General features: G+C 46.9%; 1 protein-coding gene across 1 annotated transcript in view; it reads left to right on the top strand.

Annotated features, from left to right (window-relative positions):
* Positions 1-23,324, top strand: part of ADCY5 (adenylate cyclase 5) — a 105,018-nt gene that overhangs the window by 55,625 nt on the left and 26,069 nt on the right. The window contains exons 2-3 of the mRNA XM_040439254.1: positions 7,615-7,764; positions 9,300-9,421. Coding sequence (XP_040295188.1) covers positions 7,615-7,764; positions 9,300-9,421 — 272 coding nt within the window. The remainder of the gene's footprint in view (positions 1-7,614; positions 7,765-9,299; positions 9,422-23,324) is intronic.

Raw genomic sequence — 23,324 nt, 5'->3', positions numbered from 1 at the left:
TCTCCTACCTTGGTACGGCTGGACTCCTGGATCCTGGCTCACTTGCAATAAATTGAGTGTGGTCAGTAGGAGTAATTGAGGAATGAATGCAATCCAGACAGGAAATATAATCCAACTCGTCTTTACTTAATGCAGCTTGAATCCATACAAAATACAGCAATAGTCTTGGGTCCCAGCAGGTATTGGCAATATGTGGCAGGAATCTATATCTATTCTTCTTCTTGTCATATGCCTAGAGAATCTGGCAGGTGTCTATCTTCTGCTCTGTCTGTAGTCTGCTTGGTGTGGGCCTGACTAGCTGAGGAGGTATGTGATTTCTCCTGGTTTTTGGATAAGTTACTCACAGGACTGCTCGCAGGGAATGGCTTCCTGGAGATCTGTAGTCTTGGAGGTGCTGCTTGCTTGTCAACCAGCTGAGGTAGAGGACTCAGGCTGGGAAGAGTGATCCTTGGCCTCAGCCGAGGCTGGTTCCTAGGTTGGGATCCCTGTTTCTGGGAGCTCCTACCAACACAGCCTTCCCCAAGGAGGGGGCTGGAACACACTACTAAACTTCCTTTCCTCCCCATGAGGTAGGATGTGGGAACATTCCACTCCTCCTCAAAGAGGGGGGAGCTAGACTGGAATGAACTATTCCAATCTAGCAATACTAAACTGGCAATGGTCTGCTGAACATATTGCTGCCACCTGCTGGTGTACATGGAAATTACAGCATGGTATATCAAACAGGCCTGGAAAATACATACAATAATGAATGCAGTGTTATATTACACAAGATGACAATACATATGGACCTGACATGTTGTAGCAGGGCGACAGAGTTTTGTGACATACTCTGGGATGTTACACTTCTATTAAGGCGGAAAGCAAAACGGAATGCCTTTTAAAGGCTTCTGTTTTGCATTCCGTCATAATACAAGTCTATGGGCAGCATAACGGATCCGTCCTTACGTCTTATGGATTCCGTTATTTTCCGTTATAACCATGTTATAACGGAAAGCCATAACGGAATCCAGAACGCAGATGTGAACCCACCCTTTGAAACATGGAGAGTCAGGACTGCAGGGAAGGTTGTCAGGTGACTCCCTGCAACTGTTGTCAGGAGGTGGAGTTTACTTCTTAAGGATCCTTAGTTGGTTCTTCAAGGAACAAATGATCCAAAGGGAGGCGACCTGGAGAGCGACCGAACAGACACCTGGCCATGTTACCCACGGCAACCAATCACAGCACAGCTTTCATTTTTCAAAAGCAGTATGATAAATGAAAACTGCGCTCTGATTGGCTGCTGTCGGCAGCATGGGGAGGCCTGATATTATTTGCTGGGATAAGGGGTGGGGACCCTGCAAACAGCTCTTTGTATCTCAGCTGCCGTGACCCCTGTAAGGAGGAGAGCTATGGAAACAGTGTAGCACAGCCGGCTATGCAGATTCCCGAACTCAGAAACAGTGGCGCTTGTTGTTGTACATTGTTTCTGTAGATCCCATGGATCGCAATAGGAGCTACTGAAAGAGCGGGCGCCGGAGTATTCTGCTGCATCCCGGCCGGGACTGTGTCTCCTCTCGCCTTAGTAACGGAGACATCCCCTTTAATTACTAGGAAAACGAGTTTCCTACCAGAGCAAAGTGAATACAACTTCTTCTATCTGACATCAGGTCATCAAGTCTTCATAAATATATTCCACACGTGGAAAGACATTGAACTGTAATAAAGACACAGAAATAGAGAAATATACAGCACACATAAATATACAGAGCGCTCAGAAAGTCTTCACACCCCTCACTGGCCTCGCATTCTGTTATCTCGCTCCTTGTGCTATCAGTTTCCCCATCATTCTGCCCTCACCCCCCAGAATGAGAAAGTGAGAACAGAATGGTAATTTATTACAAAGGAAAAACTTTAATTTGTCCTGAGCATAAGTCTTCAGCCCCTTTCACATGGATATAAGTCTTCAGCCCCTTTCACATGGATATAAGTCTTCAGCCCCTTTCACATGGATATAAGTCTTCAGCCCCTTTCACATGGATCTACAGTACAGACCAAAAGTTTGGACACACCTTCTCATTCAAAGAGTTTTCTTTATTTTCATGACTATGAAGGCATCAAAACTATGAATTAACACATGTGGAATAATATACATAACAAACAAGTGTGAAACAACTGAAAATATGTCATATTCTAGGTTCTTCAAAGTAGCCACCTTTTGCTTTGATTACTGCTTTGCACACTCTTGGCATTCTCTTGATGAGCTTCAAGAGGTAGTCCCCTGAAATGGTTTTCACTTCACAGGTGTGCCCTGTCAGGTTTAATAAGTGGGATTTCTTGCCTTATAAATGGGGTTGGGACCATCAGTGGCGTTGAGGAGAAGTCAGGTGGATACACAGCTGATAGTCCTACTGAATAGACTGTTAGAATTTGTATTATGGCAAGAAAAAAGCAGCTAAGTAAAGAAAAACGAGTGGCCATCATTACTTTAAGAAATGAAGGTCAGTCAGTCAGCCGAAAAATTGGGAAAACTTTGAAAGTAAGGGCTATTTGACCATGAAGGAGAGTGATGGGGTGCTGCGCCAGATGACCTGGCCTCCACAGTCACCGGACCTGAACCCAATCGAGATGGTTTGGGGTGAGCTGGACCGCAGAGTGAAGGCAAAAGGGCCAACAAGTGCTAAGCATCTCTGGGAACTCCTTCAAGACTGTTGGAAGACCATTTCAGGGGACTACCTCTTGAAGCTCATCAAGAGAATGCCAAGAGTGTGCAAAGCAGTAATCAAAGCAAAAGGTGGCTACTTTGAAGAACCTAGAATATGACATATTTTCAGTTGTTTCACACTTGTTTGTTATGTATATAATTCCACATGTGTTAATTCATAGTTTTGATGACTTCATAGTCATGAAAATAAAGAAAACTCTTTAAATGAGAAGGTGTGTCCAAACTTTTGGTCTGTACTGTACGCCTTCAGCCCCTTTCACATGGATATAAGTCTTCAGCCCCTTTCACATGGATATAAGTCTTCAGCCCCTTTGCTGTGACACTTGACATTCATCTCTGGTTCCTCCCATTTCTCTGGATCATCTCTGAGACGTTCTACACCTTGATTGGAGTCACCTGTGGTAAATTCAGCTGATTGGAGATGATGTGGAAGGACACAGCCCTGTCTATAGAAGATCTCACAGCTGACGATGCATCAGAGCCAAAACCAAGCCATGAGGAGGAGAGAACTGCCTGTAGAGCTCAGAGACAGGATTGTGTGGAGGCTCAGATCTGGAGAAGGGGGCAGAGACATTTCTGCTGCACTGAGAGTTCCCAGGAGCACAGCGGCCTCCATAATTCTTACCTGGAAGAAGAAGAACCCCGACTCTTCCTAGATCTGCCGCCCTCCAAACTAAATAATCAGGGGAAGGGCCTTGGTAAGAGAGGAGACCAAGAACCCAATGGTCACTCTGGCCAAGCTCCAGAGATCCTGTGTGCAGATGGGAGAAACTTCCAGAAGGTCAACCGTCACTGCAGCCTCCACCAATCTGGGCTTTATGGCTGAGCGGCTAGAAAGGGGCAGCATCATGTCTGGAGGAGACCAGGCGCCGCTAATCACCTGCCCAATACCATCCCTACAGTGAAGCATGGTGGTGGCAGCATCATGTCTGGAGGAGACCAGGCACTGCTCATCACCTGCCCAATACCATCCCTACAGTGAAGCATGGTGGTGGCAGCATCATGTCTGGAGGAGACCAGGCACCGCTCATCACCTGCCCAATACCATCCCTACAGTGAAGCATGGTGGTGGCAGCATCATGTCTGGAGGAGACCAGGCGCCGCTCATCACCTGCCCAATACAGTCCCTACAGTGAAGCATGGTGGTGGCAGCATCATGTCTGGGGGGACTGGGAGACCTGGGTGGAGGGAAAGTTGATTGGAGCAAAGTCCAGAGATATTGTTACTGAGAACCTGATCGAGAGCTCTGGACCTCGGACTGAGCTGAAGGTTCACCTTACAAGACAATGACCCTAAGCACACGGCCAGGACAACACAGGAGCGGCTGACAAAGCTGGAGAGTATCTGCAGAGAAGAACGGCCAGAAATCCCCAAATTCAAGTGTAAACCTTGTGGCATCATCTCAAAGAAGACTGGAGGCTGGAATCACTGCCAAAGGGGCCTCAACCAAGACCTGAGTAAAGGGTGTGAAGACTTATGTTCCAAGTAAAGGGGCCGAAGATTAGGTAGGGTCAGGACGTTCTGAACACCGTGGGCAGCATAGTAGTCTGAAGCCAGGCCTTCAGCAGTGAGCAAGCCTTCAGAGGCCCTGAGTGGGGGCAGTATAGAAGCTGAGCGCCTGTGCAGCTAATGCTCACTGGGAAGAGCACTACTCTTCCTGCAATTTAGTGCTACACTGGGTCCCCCGGACACCGTTGAGGTGTCACCACGTGCTTCTGTTCTCAGGAATGGATGTAAGGCGTGGTGCAATGGGAAATAAGTCCAGAGAATCAGGGTCTGCAGTGACCAGGGTGCTTCTTTACTGGAGGGATTCAGGTGCAAAACAATACAGACGAGGCACAGGGCTGGCTTCTCCAGTCTCCTCCCTGGCAGAAGAAGGTTCTGTGCAGAGGAAAGGCCTGAGCTAGCTGTCCCTCACTCTGTCAGAAGCCTGGTACCCTGACCAAAGGCTGGAGGACCAAAGTCTGCAGCCTAGTCATCTTGCTATCTCTGTGGTCACAGGACTGGTAACCCAGGTTCTGTGGCTCAGCATCCCTACTGTTCCCTATCTGCAGACAACTAGGGGCTCTGACTGCTCTCCTTATATACAGTTTCTGGCTGAACTAGAACCTTCTTGTGGGAGGGGTGGAGTGGATAAACACAACCTAAACAGATACATTGTTACAATTCCTGTCATCATAGACTTGTAGAGAGTTTCAATACAAGTCTATGGGAATAAATCAGCATAAATAAGAGGGTCAGTGTGTCTGTTTTTTTCCCTCCAAAACTTTGCATACTTAGAAAATCATAAATTCTCTCCGTTTTAGGTTAGTTTTTCACTAGCTGACATTGGAGCCTGAAATAACTGGAGGCGGAGCCCCGTCTTTATAGTCAATGGGGCCTATTCAATACTGAGCCATGCAGTATACCAGGCGGTTTATGTTTTCTTCAGCATGCCATGCACTTGGGGTAGACGCAGTTTCTACAAGACGGCTTGTATCGTATGATATTAAATTATGGGAGTTGTAGTTCTTCTATCAGGTCCATCGGTCGATGTGACCGTCCATAAAGAGCACTCATTGTTCTACGATCCGTAAAGAAGAACCACAACCTAGTGATCCAGAGGATGGTGAAGAAACAACCTGGAGATCAGAGTCTCCGGAGGATAAATTCCTTTCTGATCCCACATGTGGAGATCGGATATCCCTTGGATCACCACCTGCTGCGAAGAGCTTACAATCTAAAGAAAGAAGTCATCTCTATGAACACCCCTGACTCTAGAGCGGAGGTCCTCAGCCTTTTAGTATGTTGTGAGCCTAGTATTATACCTTCCAAGCTGGCACTGTCTGGTGGTAAATCTAGACTTCAATTGCCAGTACATTTGGTCACGACTCAGGACTGCCATGGCGAGCCACACATCAGGGGGCCACGAGTCACATGTGGCTCCTGAGCCATTGGTTGGGGACCACTGCTCTAGAGAGGACTTCTGTCTATTAAACTCAGTCTCCAGTCTTACACTGCATAATGGCGGCTGTCAACAAATACCATCCAGTGACATAGGAAGATGTGTCCATAGAGAGGAGCACAGAGACAGAGAGAGGGCAGAGATAGAGACGAGCACAGAGATAGAGGGAGGGAGAGGAGTGCAGAGATAGAGAGCAGCACAGAGATAGAGTGAGGGTTAGGAGGGCAGAGATAGAGAGGAGCACAGAGATAGAGGGAGGGGAGAGGAGTGCAGAGATAGAGAGCAGCACAGAGATAGAGTGAGGGTTAGGAGGGCAGAGATAGAGAGGAGCACAGAGATAGAGTGAGGGAGAGGAGGGCAGAGATAGAGAGGAGCACAGAGATAGAGTGAGGGAGAGGAGGGCAGAGATAGAGAGCAGTACAGAGATAGAGGGAGGGGAGAGGAGTGCAGAGATAGAGGGAGGGGAGAGGAGGGCAGAGATAGAGAGCAGCACAGAGATAGAGTGAGGGTTAGGAGGGCAGAGATAGAGACGAGCACAGAGATAGAGTGAGGGAGAGGAGGGCAGAGATAGAGAGCAGCTCGGAGATAGAGTGAGGGAGAGGAGTGCAGAGATAGAGAGCAGCACAGAGATAGAGTGAGGGAGAGGAGGGCAGAGATGGAGAGCAGCACAGAGATAGAGTGAGGGAGAGGAGGGCAGAGATAGAGAGCAGCTCGGAGATAGAGTGAGGGAGAGGAGTGCAGAGATAGAGAGCAGCACAGAGATAGAGTGAGGGTTAGGAGGGCAGAGATAGAGACGAGCACAGAGATAGAGTGAGGGAGAGGAGGGCAGAGATAGAGACGAGCACAGAGATAGAGTGAGGGAGAGGAGGGCAGAGATAGAGAGCAGCATAGAGATAGAGTGAGGGAGAGGAGTGCAGAGATAGAGAGCAGCACAGAGATAGAGTGAGGGAGAGGAGGGCAGAGATAGAGTGAGGGAGAGGAGGGCAGAGATAGAGGGAGAGGAGTGCAGAGATAGAGAGCAGCACAGAGATAGAGTGAGGGTTAGGAGGGCAGAGATAGAGACGAGCACAGAGATAGAGTGAGGGAGAGGAGGGCAGAGATAGAGACGAGCACAGAGATAGAGTGAGGGAGAGGAGGGCAGAGATAGAGAGCAGCATAGAGATAGAGTGAGGGAGAGGAGTGCAGAGATAGAGTGAGGGAGAGGAGGGCAGAGATAGAGTGAGGGAGAGGAGGGCAGAGATAGAGGGAGAGGAGTGCAGAGATAGAGAGCAGCACAGAGATAGAGTGAGGGTTAGGAGGGCAGAGATAGAGACGAGCACAGAGATAGAGTGAGGGAGAGGAGGGCAGAGATAGAGACGAGCACAGAGATAGAGTGAGGGAGAGGAGGGCAGAGATAGAGAGCAGCACAGAGATAGAGTGAGGGAGAGGAGGGCAGAGATAGAGAGCAGCACAGAGATTGAGTGAGGGAGAGGAGGGCAGAGATAAAGGGAGGGAGAGGAGCGCACAGGCCACGGCCACATGTTCTGCCATCTTCAGTGCCCCAGGCCAGCCATGACGTATCTTTGTGAAGCAGGCAGTGTGGCAATGGCAGATCAGTCAGAGGCCACATATTTCTTTAGGGAGTTATTTTCCTGACTGTGGCCACTGAACCTGATGCTTTCACCGGGGACCATGCAGTACCTACCTGCAGAGACCAAGCCTCTGACTCACAGGTGGTATGTCCCATTATCAGAGCAGTCAGTATATGGGGGTGTGGTCAGTATATGGGGGTGTGGTCAGTATATGAGGGCGGGGCTTATAAATGCAAAATGACTGTTCTACAATTTGAGCTCAGCTCTGAAATATCTGAGTATAATCCTGGTCTTGGATAGTTAGTGACTCGTGATATGTCCAGCCGTTCCTCAAATTCCTCTGTGCTGCTGTGGTTGTGCTGGATGTCTCACCCTCCCTGTTCTTTTACCCTCAGGTGGTGTCCAACATCCTCATCTTCTTGTGCACGAATATTGTTGGTATTTGCACGCACTATCCGGCGGAGGTGTCCCAGAGACAGGCGTTCCAGGAGACGAGGGAATGCATCCAGGCTCGACTTCACTCCCAGCGAGAGAACCAGCAGCAGGTGAGAGACCACAGTGACCGCGCCCCACTGACCGCGCCGCCTGTGCCGCCATTACGCCTGATAATACACAACACGCGGAGATCACATTGTAATGAATAATAATACACGGAGAGCGCTGCCCTGGAGACATGTCACATGCAGTAGTCGTCATGGGGGGAAGGGACGTCTCTACACTACACGGCCCAATATTCCTATGAACGCTCATTCCTGATAATCTACCCGTCTAAAGGGGCCGCAGAACAGCTGACGAACCAGCGAAACACTCAATCATCGGAAGAAATGAGTGTGGACGCCTCAGTCATGGTTCCCGGGCAGAAGATGGTGTGGTCTAAACATACTGTGGAGGAGATCGCTGCATGGAAATGTGTCTCCTCCACTGACGAGCAGCAGACTGTCAGGAAGGAACGCTTCATTCCCAACAATCAGCTGCTCCTCGAAGCGTAAATGCGCTTTTACACCTACTCATCCCCCTGAATAATACTGCAGACCCCGGCCAGAAACGGACGAGAACAGAGAGCACTATACTGCATGCTGTACTACTCTTAGGGGGAGGCCAATGTATATGCACCAGCAGAACAGTGAGTGCAGCTCTGGAGTATAATACAGGATGTAACTCAGGATCAGTACAGGATAAGTAATGTATGTACACAGTGACTGCACCAGCAGAACAGTGAGTGCAGCTCTGGAGTATAATACAGGATGTAACTCAGGATCAGTACAGGATAAGTAATGTATGTACACAGTGACTGCACCAGCAGAATAGTGAGTGCAGCTCTGGAGTATAATACAGGATGTAACTCAGGATCAGTACAGGATAAGTAATGTATGTACACAGTGACTGCACCAGCAGAATAGTGAGTGCAGCTCTGGAGTATAATACAGGATGTAACTCAGGATCAGTACAGGATAAGTAATGTATGTACACAGTGACTGCACCAGCAGAATAGTGAGTGCAGCTCTGGAGTGTAATACAGGATGTAACTCAGGATCAGTACAGGATAAGTAATGTAATGTACACAGTGACTGCACCAGCAGAATAGGGAGTGCAGCTCTGGAGTATAATACAGGATGTAACTCAGGATCAGTACAGGATAAGTAATGTATGTACACAGTGACTGCACCAGCAGAATAGTGAGTGCAGCTCTGGAGTATAATACAGGATGTAACTGAGGATCAGTACAGGATAAGTAATGTATGTACACAGTGACTGCACCAGCAGAATAGGGAGTGCAGCTCTGGAGTATAATACAGGATGTAACTCAGGATCAGTACAGGATAAGTAATGTATGTACACAGTGACTGCACCAGCAGAATAGTGAGTGCAGCTCTGGAGTATAATAATGTAATCTATGTGCTCGGTGACTCTGTGATGTTGGAGATTATTTGCAGACTTAGGGTTGCTCTGTTCCGGTTACATCTTTCACTTTGTGTTACGATTATAATTTACGGGGGGGGTTCGTCTCATTCAGAAAATATCATGTTCTCATTTCTTTAACACATTTTCTCTCTTCCATTAACCCTTTGCTTTGCTCCAGGAGCGACTCCTCTTGTCTGTTCTGCCGCGCCATGTTGCTATGGAGATGAAGGCCGACATTAACGCCAAGCAGGAAGATATGATGTTCCACAAAATCTACATACAGAAGCACGACAACGTGAGGTAGGAGACTGAGGGTTATCCTGACATCAGAGAGCGCTGACTGTGCTGGTGGTGTGCCGAGGATTTAAAGACTTTGTGGATCTGCAGGATGATGAGGGTTATAGTGCGGTGAGGTTCTGTAGGGTGCTGACGGTCCCTGAGCACTGGTGCGACACCCGGCCGTCCATGTAACCGCCCCACTCCTTCACACTGTATGGCGCGTATACAGACTGTGCGGTCAGGACGACTCCATCGCTGTGCGCTTGTCATGGCTCCACCACCTTATAACTCTGCTGTCTTATGAGGGCGCTCCTGGGGCCGGTAATAATTGCTAGCTCTGCAGCCCACTGCTTGATGCGTATCAGAACTATTGAGAATAACCCCCAGCCCTGGTTGCAGGACTGCACAGACGTCCCTGCGGGTCGCACACAATACCCTCAGGAATCACCGCATCCGTCACTCCAGCGAGCCGCTAAATAATAAGGAATTCCCAGAGCGCCGACGACACGACAAAGTGTAGAGATCTCCCGACAGACGAGAAACCTGCTGACAAATCCCCGATACCCAGTGCGTGGAGCGTGAGCACTACTACCCCCATCAGAAATGACAGCACGGAGGGAGCAGACTAAAGGGGGCGCCGGGTCACATCTGAGGGCACCAAGAGAAAGGAATGGAGAAAACCATAAATGTCACCATTAATAATCCCATCACCAGACTCCAAGTCACATGTCACTGTACATACAAGCCGGGGATGCTGGGAGATTTCAGCTCTGAAGCTGCAGAACAGTGAGTGCAGCTCTGGAGTATAATACAGGATGTAACTCAGGATCAGTACAGGATAAGTAATGTATGTACACAGTGACTGCACCAGCAGAATAGTGAGTGCAGCTCTGGAGTATAACACAGGATGTAACTGAGGATCAGTACAGGATAAGTAATGTATGTACACAGTGACTGCACCAGCAGAACAGTGAGTGCAGCTCTGGAGTATAATACAGGATGTAACTCAGGATCAGTACAGGATAAGTAATGTATGTACACAGTGATTGCACCAGCAGAATAGTGAGTGCAGCTCTGGAGTATAATACAGGATGTAACTCAGGATCAGTACAGGATAAGTAATGTATGTACACAGTGACTGCACCAGCAGAATAGTGAGTGCAGCTCTGGAGTATAATACAGGATGTGACTCAGGATCAGTACAGGATAAGTAATGTATGTACACAGTGAATGCACCAGCAGAATAGTGAGTGCAGCTCTGGAGTATAATACAGGATGTAACTCAGGATCAGTACAGGATAAGTAATGTATGTACACAGTGACTGCACCAGCAGAATAGTGAGTGCAGCTCTGAATTATAATACAAGATGTAACTCAAGATCAGTACAGGATAAGTAATGTATGTACACAGTGACTGCACCAGCAGAATAGTGAGTGCAGCTCTGGAGTATAATACAGGATGTAACTCAGGATCAGTACAGGATAAGTAATGTATGTACACAGTGACTGCACCAGCAGAATAGTGAGTGCAGCTCTGGAGTATAATACAGGATGTAACTCAGGATCAGTACAGGATAAGTAATGTATGTATACAGTGACTCCACCAGCAGAACAGTGAGTGCAGCTCTGAATTATAATACAAGATGTAACTCAAGATCAGTACAGGATAAGTAATGTATGTACACAGTGACTGCACCAGCAGAATAGTGAGTGCAGCTCTGGAGTATAATACAGGATGTAACTCGGGGTCAGTACAGGATAAGTAATGTATGTACACAGTGACTGCACCAGCAGAATAGTGAGTGCAGCTCTGGAGTATAATACAGGATGTAACTGAGGATCAGTACAGGATAAGTCATGTATGTACACAGTGACTGCACCAGCAGAATAGTGAGTGCAGCTCTGGAGTATAACACAGGATGTAACTCAGGATCAGTACAGGATAAGTAATGTATGTACACAGTGACTGCACCAGCAGAATAGTGAGTGCAGCTCTGGAGTATAATACAGGATGTAACTCAGGATCAGTACAGGATAAGTAATGTATGTACACAGTGACTGCACCAGCAGAATAGTGAGTGCAGCTCTGGAGTATAATACAGGATGTAACTCAGGATCAGTACAGGATAAGTGATGTATGTACACAGTGACTGCACCAGCAGAATAGTGAGTGCAGCTCTGAAGTATAATACAGGATGTAACTCAGGATCAGTACAGGATAAGTAATGTATGTACACAGTGACTGCACCAGCAGAATAGTGAGTGCAGCTCTGGAGTATAATACAAGATGTAACTAAATGATTTTCCTATTCCATGACGTAAAGTCATAGTTTTATTAAAGACACGGAGGCTCATATTGCTTTCTCCTTCTTTACTTTTCCACCAATAGCAGCAAAGGAGAAATTTACATAATCATAACAATAAAGGCCCCTCCCCTGACAGATCCTATAATAAGCAGTGTCCTCTTCAGTAACTTCCTCTTTCTTTGTATCCGCGACGCCAACCGCATAACCGTAACTGGAACCATAACCGGAAACTGGAACTGGACCCGAAAACGACAACCATTCTGGTCCATCAAACTGTAGAATTTACGCCAACTTGGCTAACACCTCAGGAAACCTGGAACAATGTAGAATTCCATACGCCGTTGAAACTTCAACCTGAAACAGAGTAAATAATATAGCCAGTGTAAGGATCAGGCAGAAACTGAACAAGATCGACCCTGGAAACGGTCGTACACCGTAAGGTCGCTGATAAACAGAACCATAAATATTCAGTAATATAAATATAAATAAATAACAATAAAAGACAATGTAAACAGTCCAATAATAATCACACAGTAAAAGGGCGGGCAGGAGAAACCCAGGGCGGGCAATACTCGCCTCCGTGTCTTTAATAAAACTATGACTTTACGTCATGGAATAGGAAAATCATTTAGTTTTACAGCAAGACACGGAGGCTTCGTATTGCAAGTTCAAAGCTGATCAATAATAGATGAAAAAACATGAGGGGGCGGACGAAAATAAAATTCTCTAAACGTCGTGGCCCTAGACCAGTCAGCCAGACGCAGAATGTCCTCCAACCGAGCCCCCGAAACAGCCAGGGCAGTGGCAGCCGCGCCCCTGGCCGAGTGAGCGGTAAAGACCGCCGTATCAATCCCAGAAAGGGACATGACCCACTTCATCCAACGCGCCAAAGTGGGACTAGTCACCGGGCCAAAAGGATGGCGAATAGAGAGGAACAGTTGTGGGATGTCCGCAGAGCGGTGAGTCCGAGTGCGCAACTCATATTCCCGCAAGCAGGCTACCGGACAGAGCACCGGAGAAGACGGGAAACAGGGATAAGACACAGACCGAATATTGGTCTTGGTGCGCCGCGTAATGTTAAATGTGACGCCCTCGGGAGTAAAGGACCTCGCATCATGATCCAGAGCCCTGACATCGGAAACCCTCTTACAGGAAATCAGGCAAAAGAGGGTCAGCAACTTGGCTGAAATCTGACGGAGGGAAAGAGCCGCGTTTTCAGGCCACGCAGAGAGGAAAGAAAGGACCAGGGAAACATCCCACGTAGTGGTGAAGCGAGGCCGAGCCAAGCGTGAGCCACGTAGTAGGCGTGACACCGAAGGGTGTTGACCCGCCGGAACACCATCAAAACCCTGATGAGTAGAAGAAATCGCTGAACGGAACAAATTAATGGTCCGATAAGCTTTTCCTGCTTCAAAAAGAGACGTAAGGAATTGTAATAAATGGGTCACAGGCGCCGAAACGGGATCCAGGTCCCGTTCCACGCACCAGCTAACCCAAGATCCCCAAGCTGCCCGGTAAGACTTTCGGGTGCCGGGAGCCCAAGCGTTGTCCAGGAGGCGTCTAGTTGCCTTCGAAATTCCCTCGACCTCTCCGGGAGTCCTGAGATTCTGCACGCCAGAAGTTGAAGGGATCCGTCGACCAGCAGGGGATGTGGAGCACCCAGAGGGTCCTGGAGGAGATCCGTCCGATCCGGAAGGAGGAGAGGTACATCCACCAGGAGTTCCAGGAGGATCGGGTACCAGGCTTGAGTCCCCCAGAAGGGGATCACCACCACCAATTCCGCATCCTGACGACAAGTCTGTAGCAACATTCTCGGGATCATGGCAAAAGGTGGAAACGCGTAATGTAGGGCTGACGACCAGTCCTGAAGAAACGCGTCCACCGCCTCCGCCTACGGATCCGGGCGCCAGCTGAAGAACCTGGGCAGGTGAGTATTGAGCCGTGACGCAAAGAGGTCTATGGCGCAAGGACCCCAGGTGTCCGAGATCGTGGAGAACATCTCCGGTGCGAGCCTCCAGTCGCTGCCGTCCGTGAAGCATCTGGAACTCCGATCCGCTCGGTAGTTGTGTAGACCCGGAAGGTACTCCGCTTGTATCATGATGTCCCTGGAAAGACAGTAGGACCAGAACTCTTTCGCGAGTCGGGCTAAGGTAGCCGATTGGGTGCCTCCCAGGTGATTGACATAGCGGACCGCTGACACATTGTCCATGCGTAATCGGATGCATGCGTGTGCGATGCCATTGGTAAAACTCCGGATGGCAAACGAGCCCGCCAGGAGTTCCAGAGCGTTGATGTGAAGTTGGGTCTCGGCCTCCGACCATCGACCCCCTTGTGGAAATACCCTTGCAGTGGGCACCCCAGCCTTGGAGACTCGCGTCCGACTCCACCGTGAATTCTGGTTGAAATCCGAAGATTGCTCTGCCGTTCCAGGCTTCCAAGTTGCATATCCACCAACGAAGTTCCTCCCGCGCTTCCTGGTCCAGAACCACCGCGTCCGCGAACGAGGCCCCGGCACGAAGGTGGGCGATCTTCAGGCGCTGTAGGGCCCGATAATGGAGAGGAGCGGGGAACACCGCCTGGATAGAGGAGGCCAGCAGGCCAATGATGCGAGCCAGGTGGCGTAGGGATAGGGAGGTAGCTGAGAGAGCATGTCTCAACTCCTTGCGTATCGTCCGCAACTTCTCTGATGGAAGACTGAGAGATTCCGCAACAGAGTCCACCGTGAAGCCCAGGAACTCCATCCGACGAGACGGCGTGAGGCAGGACTTCTCGGGGTTCAGCAGAAAGCCAAGAGCCGTAAGGAGGTTCGAGGTCCACTGAAGCTGTTGTAGCAGCGTCGACTGACATTGATGCATAATGAGGATGTCGTCTAGATAGATGACTAGACGCACACCCCGACTCCGTAACCCGGCCATGACCGGGCGCAGAAGCTTGGTAAAGCACCAAGGCGCCGAAGAAAGGCCGAACGGAAGGCAAGTGAAGCGCCACACTTTGCCCCTCCACAGGAAACGCAGGAGATCCCTGGACGAGGAGGCAATTGGGACCGTCAGATGGGCATCTTTGAGGTCCAGATTCACCATCCAGTCCCCCGGAATCAGCAAGTCCCGAAGGAGGTGAATTCCCTCCATCTTGAAGTGGCGATATCGTACCACAGAGTTCAGGGCACAGAGATTTATCACCGGACGCATTTGTCCACCCTTTTTCTGCACTAGAAAAATGTTGCTGAGTACACCCTCCGGAGTAGGAGGGGCCCTTTCTATCGCCCTTTTTTGAAAAAGGGAATACAGTTCTAAATCCACGAGCTCCCTGGCTGGTCGCGCCAGAGGAAGTGGTGGGGGTGAAGGGATAAGATTTGGTGGAACCCCTGCACAGTGGTCAGCACCCATGGGTCTGATGTAATGCTGGACCAAACGTGGGAACAAAGACGGAGTCTGCCCCCGACACAAGGAACCAAAGAAGTCCCCACTGGGGAAAGACTTACCGAAGGATTTTCGGAAATTCGGATTCCTTCTAACGGACCTTGAACTCCATTGGCCGCCTCTGGCCGGGAAGAATGGAGGAGGATTCCTTTGGTCCTGGAAGGGTGGTCTTTGGGTGAAGAAGCCTCTGCCCGAGTTGCGGGCCTGGAAACTTGAACGGCCGGACAGACGGCCCCTACTACTGCCGGCCCTAGTGGAGACCCGTCCCTGAAAAACCCTACGCATAGAGGACTGGGCCTTGTCCAGGGCAGTAAATGCTCCCACATATCTGCTGAGGTCCTTGATAAAGGAATCCCCGAAAAGCAGACCCTGTGCATCCTTCCCTGCCTCAGTAAGTGCCAGGTTGGCCAATTTAGGATCTATTTTGAATAGTATAACTTTACGCCGTTCAATGGCCAGGGAGGAGTTGGTGCTGCCCGCAATACAAATGGCTCTCTGTATCCAGCCAGTAAGCTCCTCCGGATCTATCGGAGAGCCGTCCGCTCTGGCCGATTCGGCCATTTCAAAAATTTTGGCAAGGGGGCCAAAAATGTCAAGGAGCTTGTCCTGGCAGCTCTTAATTGCCGAATCCAACCCCTTACGGGGGTTCCAGACGGATTTCGCCAAGAACTGTGTAATCTTGGGATCAACTGCCGGCGTTTCACAGACCTTGTTGGGGATCAATGGTCTGGGGCACTCAGATCGGAGCTTGCTGCGCGCCTCTTTGCTAAGAGGACGGCGCACCCAATGCTCTAAATAATCGCTCACAGCTATTCATGCCACTCCGCTGACCTAGGGTGGTGGAGGGCATCAGGGTCGAATAAGGGGGTGCCAGAGGGATTTCCACGTGCGCGCCCTTTCTGCCTGGCGCGGTAAGGCTCTTTTGCGTGATCTATGCACGCTATCAAGGGTGGCTGAGATCACACCAGTCAGGTTCTCCTGTATATTAGGAGTATCATAAACGGCAGGCTGCGGATGAGGTATAGCAGGCGTCTGACTAGAGGGGCCAGGGGCATGGGCAGACAAAGCCTGGGAGATGGTCTGGGATATCATGGATGACATGGATCCCATAGCTTCAATTATTGCGCTGGAGACTGAGCGCTGCAACTCCAGGGCCTGTGCATTCATCTCAGACCTTCTGGGCTCCCCAGATGGAGGAGGGGTAGGCCCAGATGGGGATCGGTCGGATGACATGCTAGGTCTATTCAGATAATAATGATAAATAATAAATCAGGTCTACAGCTGCAGGTAACCTAAGGGAGAGCTAAACTGGTAAGTGCTAGCCTAACAACCCCCCAACTAACCAAAACGAGGGGTTAATCACCCCAGGAGCCGCAGAGAAGGAGCCGAGACCGTCTGGTGTAGATGCAGTGCCGAAATCCCGCGAGAAAACGTGCGGGAGCTCCCAAAATGGCCGCCGAGATCTCACGACCCGCGGGAAATAAGCAGAGCCGGCGCCGGAGAGAGATGGTGAACGGAGCACCAAGGAGAAGAGAGAAAAGAGTGGAGGAACACCTCCGGACGTCGGAGCGGGCCGCAGGTAACGGACAGAATAAGGGTGGGAATCGGAAGCCACAAAATCGCAAACGGAAAATAATACAGGGAAAAACAAAACTGGTAACAATAAGAAAAAGGGAGAACCCCCAAGCAAGGGAAAGGGGCCTAGAATGAATCCATAAGATATGAAGGCCTAGAAAGAAATATATATAAGGGGAATAAACTCAATTAAGAGACACAGTCTGACATACAGCAGTCTGAGCAAGAAGAAGGTCAGAGATTAACCCTTACATCACAGCAATCATGCAACATATATATACTGAAATAGATGTTACTTATCTTGGTGGAAGCAGCAAAGAAAGAGGAAGTTACTGAAGAGGACACTGCTTATTATAGGAACTGTCAGGGGAGGGGCCTTTATTGTTATGATTATGTAAATTTCTTCTTTGCTGCTATTGGTGGAAAAGTAAAGAAGGAGAAAGCAATATGAGCCTCCGTGTCTTGCTGTAAAACTCAGGATCAGTACAGGATAAGTAATGTATGTACACAGTGACTGCACCAGCAGAATAGTGAGTGCAGCTCTGGAGTATAATACAGGATGTAACTGAGGATCAGTACAGGATAAGTAATGTATGTACACAGTGACTGCACCAGCAGAATAGTGAGTGCAGCTCTGGAGTATAATACAGGATGTAACCGAGGATCAGTACAGGATAAGTAATGTATGTACACAGTGACTGCACCAGCAGAATAGTGAGTGCAGCTCTGGAGTATAATACAGGATGTAACTCAGGATCAGTACAGGATAAGTAATGTATGTACACAGTGACTGCGCCAGCAGAATAGTGAGTGCAGCTCTGGAGTATAATGCAGGATGTAACTCAGGATCAGTACAGGATAAGTAATGTATGTACACAGTGACTGCACCAGCAGAACAGTGAGTGCAGCTCCGGAGTATAATACAGGATGTAACTCAGGATCAGTACAGGATAAGTAATGTATGTACACAGTGACTGCACCAGCAGAATAGTGAGGGCAGCTCTGGAGTATAATGCAGGATGTAACTCAGGATCAGTACAGGATAAGTAATGTATGTACACAGTGACTGCACCAGCAGAATAGTGAGTGCAGCTCTGGAGTATAATACAGGATGTAACTCAGGATCAGTACAGGATAAGTAATGTATGTACACTGTGACTGCACCAGCAGAATAGTGAGTGCAGCTCTGGAGTATAATACAGGATGTAACTCAGGATCAGTACAGGATAAGTAATGTATGTACACAGTGACTGCACCAGCAGAATAGTGAGTGCAGCTCTGGAGTATAATACAGGATGTAACTCCGGATCAGTACAGGATAAGTAATGTCTGTACACAGTGACTGCACAAGCAGAATAGTGAGTGCAGCTCTGGAGTATAATACAGGATGTAACTCAGGATCAGTACAGGATAAGTAATGTATGTACACAGTGACTGCGCCAGCAGAATAGTGAGTGCAGCTCTGGAGTATAATGCAGGATGTAACTCAGGATCAGTACAGGATAAGTAATGTATGTACACAGTGACTGCACCAGCAGAACAGTGAGTGCAGCTCCGGAGTATAATACAGGATGTAACTCAGGATCAGTACAGGATAAGTAATGTATGTACACAGTGACTGCACCAGCAGAATAGTGAGGGCAGCTCTGGAGTATAATGCAGGATGTAACTCAGGATCAGTACAGGATAAGTAATGTATGTACACAGTGACTGCACCAGCAGAATAGTGAGTGCAGCTCTGGAGTATAATACAGGATGTAACTCAGGATCAGTACAGGATAAGTAATGTATGTACACAGTGACTGCGCCAGCAGAATAGTGAGTGCAGCTCTGGAGTATAATGCAGGATGTAACTCAGGATCAGTACAGGATAAGTAATGTATGTACACAGTGACTGCACCAGCAGAACAGTGAGTGCAGCTCCGGAGTATAATACAGGATGTAACTCAGGATCAGTACAGGATAAGTAATGTATGTACACAGTGACTGCACCAGCAGAATAGTGAGGGCAGCTCTGGAGTATAATGCAGGATGTAACTCAGGATCAGTACAGGATAAGTAATGTATGTACACAGTGACTGCACCAGCAGAATAGTGAGTGCAGCTCTGGAGTATAATACAGGATGTAACTCAGGATCAGTACAGGATAAGTAATGTATGTACACAGTGACTGCACCAGCAGAATAGTGAGTGCAGCTCTGGAGTATAATACAGGATGTAACTCAGGATCAGTACAGGATAAGTAATGTATGTACACAGTGACTGCACCAGCAGAATAGTGAGTGCAGCTCTGGAGTATAATACAGGATGTAACTCCGGATCAGTACAGGATAAGTAATGTATGTACACAGTGACTGCACAAGCAGAATAGTGAGTGCAGCTCTGGAGTATAATACAGGATGTAACTCAGGATCAGTAATGTATGTACACAGTGACTGCACCAGCAGAATAGTGAGTGCAGCTCTGGAGTATAACACAGGATGTAACTCCGGATCAGTACAGGATAAGTAATGTATGTACACAGTGACTGCACCAGCAGAATAGTGAGTGCAGCTCTGGAGTATAATACAGGATGTAACTCAGGATCAGTACAGGATAAGTAATGTATGTACACAGTGACTGCACCAGCAGAATAGTGAGTGCAGCTCTGGAGTATAATACAGGAGGTAACTCAGGATCAGTACAGGATAAGTAATGTATGTACACAGTGACTGCACCAGCAGAATAGTGAGTGCAGCTCTGGAGTATAATACAGGAGGTAACTCAGGATCAGTACAGGATAAGTAATGTATGTACACAGTGACTGCACCAGCAGAATAGTGAGTGCAGCTCTGGAGTATAATACAGGATGTAACTCAGGATCAGTACAGGATAAGTAATGTATGTACACAGTGACTGCACCAGCAGAATAGTGAGTGCAGCTCTGGAGTATAATACAGGAGGTAACTCAGGATCAGTACAGGATAAGTAATGTATGTACACAGTGACTGCACCAGCAGAATAGTGAGTGCAGCTCTGGAGTATAATACAGGAGGTAACTCAGGATCAGTACAGGAGATGTATTATTTTTATACTTTTCCCTCACTTAGTGGTTGGAGGTTTCTTGACGTCTCCTGGGGCTGGTGATGCGGTTTCCTCCTGAGATGTGTGAGGAGCTGTGAGGTTAATGATAATTTCTTCCGGACTCCTTATACCCGTTGATATCTCAGCTATAGACTGAGCACAGAGGATGACCCTTGGAACATTTACACAATGGGACCCTAGGGGAAGGATGTGTCCATGTTTAACCCTTTCTCTGCTGAGGTCACAGCTTTCTGATCAGTCATCTTCAGATTTATCAAGCTACTAATCTTTTCATCCCCCAAATTTCTGCCCAGTGATGGGGTGACTGCTGTGATTGGGGGCGTCTCCTCCAGCTCCCTATATATAGACCCTCGGGTATTTTTGCACTTCCAGTGTCCAGCGCTGGTCATTGTCCTGACACTTCACAGGCAGCGTTCTCCCTACGGTCCATTCAATGTCAGCTTCCTGCCGCCTCTGGATAAACACCCGCACTTCCTGCGCAGGAGCGTCGTCTTCCATGTGTATCCCTCTGACACAGCTGAGCCATAGATACACCATGTGTACACCTTACATGAGATCCTCCAGTCACATCCAGAGCTGCATTCACAATTCAGACGTTACCTCATGTCTGCAGGGCCTCACAGCTCACTTATGCCGTTTCAGCTCCTTTCTGCTTCAGTTACATTCATTAAGAGGCTGATAATATTCTCTGAAATAGTCCTGCTCACAGCTGAGGGTTTGTTACAGTCTTATCTGTGAAGTAAATGGACTGAACTCCAGATTTTATCTGAACTGATACATTATAGAATATGATCAGGACAGGAGAGAGATTTATGCTGCAGCGTGTCTTTTCAATACTAACCCTTTTTAAGACGTCTGCTTACTGTAAGTGAACGGGAACACTGTTTACAATCCACTTCCTGAACTAAAACTTCTCAAAGCTGAGTTTTTGTCTAGACAATCAGGACTGGACCCCAGACTGATACATTGTAACAAACTATCAGGACAGGAGAGAGGTTTGTGCTGCTGTAGTGTTTATCCTGCAATTTGACGGTTTATTATATGGCGCGGCCCCTTTAACCCTCCACATGTTTCTAGTCCCAGCAGCCCGGCTATTATTGCAGCTGATAGGACGAGCGGCACGTGGGGCGCCGCTCTGCTGGTTCCACCATTATTGGACTGTACAATGAGATTGACCTCGTTGTCAGGAATTTCCCTCTTATTTCCCAGTTCTCATCGTCCATGTGGAATTGTCAAATTGGTTTCTATTGAAATGTTGCATTTGCAGAACATGGCGGCTGCGCTAATCCCGGGCAGACGCCGCTCATCATATGAGGCTCTATGAGAACGACGCCTCGTTGCTCTAGTTTCCATGGAGACACGATGGATGATTTTACATGTGACTCTAACAGTTGGATATTCCACGGTAGAGGCAGAGATACGACGCCGCTGATCCTGGCGCTGGTCATGTGACCTCTCTGCTGTTTACATTCTGCTTCCTTTAGGGGGTTGGATTTGATTCCTTGTTCATACGCTCCATTCTGCTGGTGCCCCATAATACATTTATAGCGCATGTTACACAGCGTCTCCCTAAAATAGAGAAAAATAAACTCCACGCCCAAGAGGCATCGTCAGCATATTCTATTCTCCGCTACTTTAGAGTTGTATATTTCCACTCTACAATAGGTCTTCCTGTAGAAGTGTCTGTGTTCACTGTAGGCCTTTCATGCTGCTCCTAAATACAAGAATATACTATAATACTACACCCTATATACAAGAATATAACTACTATAATACTGCTCCTAAATACAAGAATATACTATAATACTTCACCCTATATACAAGAATATAACTACTATAATACTGCTCCTATGTACAAGAATATAACTACTATAATACTGCCTCCTGTGTACAAGAATATAACTACTATAATACTGCTCCTATGTACAAGGATATAACTACTATAATACTGCTCCTATGTACAAGAATATAACTACTATAATACTGCTCCTATGTACAGGAATATAACTACTATAATACTGCTCCTATGTACAAGAATATAATTACTATAATACTGCCCCTATGTACAGGAATATAACTACTATAATACTGCTCCTATGTACAAGAATATAACTACTATAATACTGTTCCTATGTACAAGAATATAACTACTATAATACTGCCTCCTATGTACAGGAATATAACTACTATAATACTGCCTCCTATGTACAAGAATATAACTACTATAATACTGCTCCTATGTACAAGAATATAACTACTATAATACTGCTCCTATGTACAAGAATATAACTACTATAATACTGCTCCTATGTACAAGAATATAACTACTATAATACTGCTCCTATGTACAAGAATATAACTACTATAATACTGCCTCCTATGTACAAGAATATAACTACTATAATACTGCTCTTATGTACAAGAATATAACTACTATAATACTGCTCCTATGTACAAGAATATAACTGCTATAATACTGCTCCTATGTACAAGAATATAACTACTATAATACTGCCTCCTATGTACAAGAATATAACTGCTATAATACTGCTCCTATGTACAAGCATATAACTACTATAATACTACACCCTATATACAAGAATATAACTACTATAATACTGCTCCTATGTACAGGAATATAACTACTATAATACTGCTCCTATGTACAAGAATATAACTACTATAATACTGCTCCTATGTACAAGAATATAACTACTATAATACTGCCTCCTATGTACAGGAATATAACTACTATAATACTGCTCCTATGTACAAGAATATAACTACTATAATACTGCTCCTATGTACAAGAATATAACTACTATAATACTGCCTCCTATGTACAGGAATATAACTACTATAATACTGCTCCTATGTACAAGAATATAACTACTATAATACTGCTCCTATGTACAAGAATATAACTACTATAATACTGCCTCCTATGTACAGGAATATAACTACTATAATACTGCTCCTATGTACAAGAATATAATTACTATAATACTGCCCCTATGTACAGGAATATAACTACTATAATACTGCTCCTATGTACAAGAATATAACTACTATAATACTGTTCCTATGTACAAGAATATAACTACTATAATACTGCCTCCTATGTACAGGAATATAACTACTATAATACTGCTCCTATGTACAAGAATATAACTACTATAATACTGCTCCTATGTACAAGAATATAACTACTATAATACTGCTCCTATGTACAAGAATATAACTACTATAATACTGCCTCCTATGTACAAGAATATAACTACTATAATACTGCTCTTATGTACAAGAATATAACTACTATAATACTGCTCCTATGTACAAGAATATAACTGCTATAATACTGCTCCTATGTACAAGAATATAACTACTATAATACTGCTCCTATGTACAAGAATATAACTACTATAATACTGCCTCCTATGTACAAGAATATAACTGCTATAATACTGCTCCTATGTACAAGCATATAACTACTATAATACTACACCCTATATACAAGAATATAACTACTATAATACTGCT

Source organism: Bufo bufo, chromosome 7 (genome assembly GCF_905171765.1).
Source record: "Bufo bufo chromosome 7, aBufBuf1.1, whole genome shotgun sequence".
NCBI lineage: Eukaryota > Metazoa > Chordata > Amphibia > Anura > Bufonidae > Bufo > Bufo bufo.
Note: the sequence above shows the minus strand (reverse complement) of the source record. Positions and strands in the feature narration are given on the sequence as shown.